General features: G+C 33.5%; 1 protein-coding gene across 1 annotated transcript in view; it reads right to left on the bottom strand.

The window, feature by feature from the left end:
• Positions 1 to 733: 733 nt before the first annotated feature.
• Positions 734 to 6000, bottom strand: part of NYAP2 (neuronal tyrosine-phosphorylated phosphoinositide-3-kinase adaptor 2) — a 244088-nt gene continuing 238821 nt past the window's right edge. The window contains exon 6 of the mRNA XM_059927443.1: positions 734 to 961. Within this exon, the coding sequence (XP_059783426.1) occupies positions 734 to 961 (228 nt within the window). The remainder of the gene's footprint in view (positions 962 to 6000) is intronic.

Genomic DNA, 6000 nt, shown 5'->3' with positions numbered 1-6000 from the left:
CTGGGATGTCCAAATATATCCTATTAACTTTCTCTGGAGTCTGACTAACCATTGCTTAGTATAAACAAGATGATACTGAAGAGAAATTCTTATAAAGCCAATGTAGCAAAAATATTGGTGTTGATGTAATGTGGACGTCCAAATTCAGCATCACATTGCCATTCATTTCCTGTCAAACCCTTGAAAACGTACAAAGCAACAGATGTTCCTAACGAATATGATATTCAACTTCTACATTACTAGCACCAGATCATATATTGTGTGATTGAACATAATCTACCTGTGAGCTCGTGTACAGAAACCAAAGGTGGGCAGAAAGAAACATTTTAAATGCAAAAATTAATAATCAAAGGCATCAAGGGACATATAAAAGAGATAACAAACCAGTTAATACCGAAATTGTATCATATAGTAAAACTCTTGATATTTCTATCATTTATATACGTATAATGTGTATTATTTCAGGTGTCACCCATAAACTAGTAAAATATTTACATCTTAATATCTTCTGGATTCAAAATAATCCATGATAAATAAGTGTGCCTTAAATGCAAGGAAATACAGATTTTATCTTGAACTAGCCACGAATAGGCACAGCTTCCCATGGGTTTTCCAGGGAACCCCTGGCATTCCATTTTGACTGAGACGATACGTAACAGTTACTTATCACATGACCGAGTCGACCTCCCTCTTCGTGTTAAGTAATGTGGAGCTCACACCATCCTGCACACAGTCATATGGCAGTGTCCCAGAATACCGTTTGCTGTTTAGAATAGGGTGGAGGGCTGTACTTCTTTGTACCCGCATTCTTCTTCCAGCTGGGTAGGATAGGCATGCTATCCTGTTTGCAAAGGCCCTTTTCCGTTTTCTGTCTAGCTTTTATTTCCTTGCACAAGCAACGTTTTTTCTCAATCATCTCAAGCATTGTATGGTCTCCATGAAACCACTGCATGCATGCCACCTAGCAAAAAAGAGTGAATACAGAAAAAAAAAAAATGGAATGAAAGCAGGTTTTTTTTTCCACTGTGCTAGTAGCTGTTTCGAAAAATGTCAGCTGTTTTTGAAATTCTTACAAAGCAAAATTAAAAGATGGAAACTGTAAATAAAATTTGTAGTTAAATTATTAAATATTGTAATATTATTAAACAATAATTTAGGCAGGAATAGTTTACCAATATGTTCTAAAAGTCCATGCTATGGAAATAAAACCTTTTTAAAAAATTTTTAAGCAATTTGCCAAAAATTTAGCTATTACTTCTATGTTGACTCCATTGTCGTATGTGTTTCAATATGTCTAAGTTCAATTGTTAGAATTACTTTTCAGTGAGATCTAATATGAATGTGATATGTTTTAAAGATGTTAATGAACAATTTTATTAGTAAAATAAAACTTGCGTTTGTCTACAAATAACATATAGAATTAAGACTTTTAATTATTCTTCTACCAAAATGAGTTTTAATTTGCATCTAATGCTTGGAATTTACATGCTTAAATAATTATTCTGCAAAGCAGTTTTGCTATACTTTTTGGTGCTTCAGCAAATGTCTAATTAGAATCGTTGGCTTCTGCAATCATACTGACCCAGATCCCAAATAGTTCCAGAACTTCAAAGAAACAGATTCATCAGTTCAGTTGGGTACCAGGAGAAGATTCAGTGCTGACTATATATTGATACACATTCATCTATTTCTGGACAGGCAAACACTGCTCCTAGGTGTATGTGGCTATGCCCACCAATAACTGTTCTTTAGAACAGAGCTAGCGAGTTGAGTCAGTGTCACAAGAACAGCAGTGTGATTGGGCCAAGAATCCAGGATGGTGATGCTTACACTAAATTGTTTAAGCAAATCTACTCTGACTTGAAGAGTTAAAATAGCTCACTTGGAGTCACTCAATTTGATGGCACAATTTTAGGAAATAATCAGCAAAAACTTATATGTATAACACTTATTCTATACCAGATCCCTTTCTTCCTATTTTGCATAGTTTAATGCATTTATTCCTCACAAAGATAATGCTCTGAAGTAAGTACTATTTATTAACCCATAATGATGAGTAAAATGAGACTTGACGAGATTTAGTAATTTGCCTAAGCTTACAGAGCCAACAAATGGCAGAGTCAGGATTTGAATCCAAGAGTTTAATCTCCAACACCTGTATCTTAACAACTACACTCTACTGACTCTCATAGTGCATGCAAAACTGGAAAGGATTGGGAAGATATATCGGTACAATGCCTTCAATGTAGAGGTGAGGAAGCTAAGACTTCAAGAATTTACATATCTTGTCCAAACCAGACAGGTAGGCTTTGGTGTGAACAAGGGAAAATTGAATTCTCACAATTCTTAATTCTTTATGGAGAAGGCAGGATCTTGAGCTAGAAGTCAAAGATTCAAATTCGGGATGTGTCAGATTTCCACTGGTCACTTCCATGTCTTGGTTTCTTTACATGAATAACTGAATTGATAATATCTTAATTTCAGAAGTTAGTATAAAAATTAGATTGCATAATGAAGGTGAAGTCATTTTTAAAACAGTGAAGCATTGCCCAAGAATTATTATTCTAACACTGACAAATACCCAGCAGCAGTTGTCCATACCTGCTCTCTGCCAAGCATGTGCGAAGAACCCTGTATATGTTATGTTAAATCCTCCCAGCCACACTGAAAGTTAGGATTTAGCTACACACTACAAGTGAGAAAGCTGAGTCTCAGAAAGTTTAAGGAACTAGATCAAAGTCATAGGCTATTGGCTGTGATACAGGCCTATATCAAACTCAGATCTGCCTGACTCCAAAGTAAATCATCTTTCTATTACAGCAAGCTCCATCTCCTGAATATTATTTAGAAATTATAACAAGAGTTATTCTTGTATGTATCACCATTTCCAGATGCTCCTCAAAAATGCAAATATATTTACAGCTTTATGAGTGCATAAAAAGTGTTTATCAAATAAATCAAAATCAATGACTTGGACTTAGATTCCAGAAGATGATACTCTTAGATAAATATCTTGTATGTAATGAGCTTACCTTGATACAAAGTTTCTTGAAAGGATGGGCTGTGTTTGACACCTTTTGGTGTCCTCTAGCCCCTAGCCCAGGCCCTGGCCATGGCTGTTCACTTTTTAAGTGAAGTTCTAGGACAACACCAACAGATTTTTGTCCTAACAGGAGATTGCCAAAGTAGCTTGAAAATTTTTCAAAAGATTTATAGTATTTTCTAACATGATAATCTAAGCAATAAAAATACAATAACTCTATTTTGGTGGAAAGACAAGCAAAATTTATTGAGTGACTATAAACTGTTATAAATGGAATTTATAACACAGAATTCCCAGAGGGCCGGCCCCAAATCACATCCAACACAGTAGCCCCAACATGCAGAACAGAGTCATTTAGCTTTCAGTAAATGTTTTAGGAATGAATTGAAGCCACTATCATTGAACAACAGTTTTTGTTGCTTCTCAGAAAACTCTCAAGATAATTTTCTCCTTAGTAAAATCTCACTGGATTTTACACATCTCAAGGAAATCGCAAAACCTCCAGTCTTCTTTAAGGTAAGATATTTACAGCATCACTTCAATATTTTCATGGTATTTACTTGTCCACACAAACATTAAATCACTTATTACTTAATTACCTTTAATATTTTTAGGGTGTGAATCAGTATATGTAACTGCAAAATAATAATTTTCCTGGATTGCTCTGACAACAGTGTCACCAATATATTTCATTATATTACATTTTATTTCATAGTTGTCATTACAGTTCATAAATGCATTACATTGTCTAGAATAAGTATGTGTTTTCAGTCAATTACTAGTTTATGCTATATATGTCAATTTATTAAGAAAAAATCCATTCTTTAAAAATCTAAGGAGTAGGAATTTAAGAAGAAAGAGTTATATGGTTTTTCATATTCTTTACATTTTTATTTTAGAATAGTTATATATCCACTTGATTGAGATATAATGGTTCAAAATATTAGTAGAAGAAAATCAACCTTGTTTTTCAGACAGACTGCAATATTGAACTATCTTCTTTTGGGGGTCAATTATATAGTCAGTAAAAATTCCATGAGAAAGCATTGCCTAATACGTGAAAGAGGGTGAGGTATTCTAAGAGAATTCAAATACAGGTTGTTAGAAGATAGAAAATTAATTTTTTGATTTTAAAAAGTTTAACAAGTCTAAGTCTGCTGTAGAATCTTCTCATGTTAAATCTGCTATCAAACTTTTTTTCTCATTTAAAATACCCTGCCCCCAAATTATTATTATGTTACAATGATATGAATGAAGGAAGAATGAGATTCATTTTGGGGAAGATAAGTCTGTTTTTCATATTTACTTTTAAATAACGCATGTTTTTGAATATTTCTTTCTGGAGGGTACACGTTGTTTTTAATTCCCCAAAATAAACTCAGTGTTACTTCCATGCCTATTGACATAGCCAAATCCCCCCCCTCTTAAAATGTGTCAAAAATTATTTCATTCTGATAGTAAGATGTTATGCTTTAATTCATTATTTTAGACATAACAAATAGCATGTTTAGCCATTATATGAAGTGTGTTAAGACTACTACCCATAAAAGATATCTAGACTTTCCCATTTTTTGTTTATCATCAGATTCTTCATATTTAGTTTAAATTTAGCTGTAAAATTCCATTCCACTTCACCCTGTAGTTGAAAGAACTCTGTGAGTCAATTTACAACTAATTTGAAACTAAGCCCAGTAAATAAACTCTTCCAGTTTAGTTATTTAATCAAGTGTCCTGTTTCTCATCTTTAATCCATATGCATTTATTGTATGAACCATGAAGGAAAAAAAAAATACACAGGCAAGTTAAGTATGCATTGGAAGATAACTGTTCAATTAATATGAACACACTTGCATATCTTGGACAAGATTCTCCTATTCACAAGATTCAGTGGAGGCAATATTCTCGGCTAACTTCATGGAGATAAAAATGAAGTGAAGCTCCTCCCCAAGGAGGTGAAACATAAATCACCATTCCTTAAGTGCAGGCTATACACAGGACTTCTTTCCAAAGAGTACACTCTAGAAAGGAGGAGGAGAGGAACTTTACATGAAGAAACCTGTCAAACACTACCTACGCCACACCTGGTGATCAGCAGTAATAGGTGATGTTGACAGTATGCACCCTTGATATGATGTGATAAGAAGGGCACTTTACCTGCGTGGTTTTCCTCCTCCAAACCATAACTTAGTCTAACCATGAGAAAAACACCAGATAAACCCAAACTGAGAGCCATTGTACAAAATACCAGTCCAGTAATCCTCAAAACTGGCAAGGTCATACAAAATAAGGAAAGTCTGAGAAACTGTCACAGTCTAGAGAAGGTCAAGGAGACATGAAGACTGAAATTAATTAATGTGGTATACTGGAAGAAATCCTGAAACTGATTGATAAAAACTAAGGAAATTCAAATAAGGTATGGGTTTTAATAATAATGTATTGATATTGATTCATTAGTCGTGACAAAAACACCGTTATAATGTAAGATATTAACAGTAGAGGAAACTGGGTGTGGGGTATACAGGAACACTGTGTGTATTCTTTGCAGTTTTTCTGTAAATTTAAAACTACTCTAAAATTCAAAATATATATATTTTTAAAAATAACTTGATGGGACAATATTCTTTCCAAAGAATAAGTAACTGTATCTTTCATTCTTTAGATGGAAGCAACATGGTATAATGGAAGAGTGTTGTGTGACCTTGAAAAGTCATGTATCTCTCTGAACTTGTATGTACTTCCTATATACATTACATATGTATATATATGTACATAATTCATATATACATAGCATGTACACTTGAATATACTTTATATATAGTATGCATATTTGGAACTGAAAAAATGTAAAGTCCCATACATCGCTCATGATCTTATCTATGAAGCTTTCAATGCATCAGGAATAACATAAATGAGGAGTCTTAATTCACTTCAATAATTACTTTCTCTAAAAAATAATC

The sequence above is a fragment of the Balaenoptera ricei genome, chromosome 7, assembly GCF_028023285.1.
Source record: "Balaenoptera ricei isolate mBalRic1 chromosome 7, mBalRic1.hap2, whole genome shotgun sequence".
Taxonomy (NCBI): Eukaryota; Metazoa; Chordata; class Mammalia; order Artiodactyla; family Balaenopteridae; genus Balaenoptera; species Balaenoptera ricei.
The sequence above is the reverse complement of the archived record's forward strand: the minus strand, read 5'-3'. Positions and strand labels throughout refer to the sequence as shown.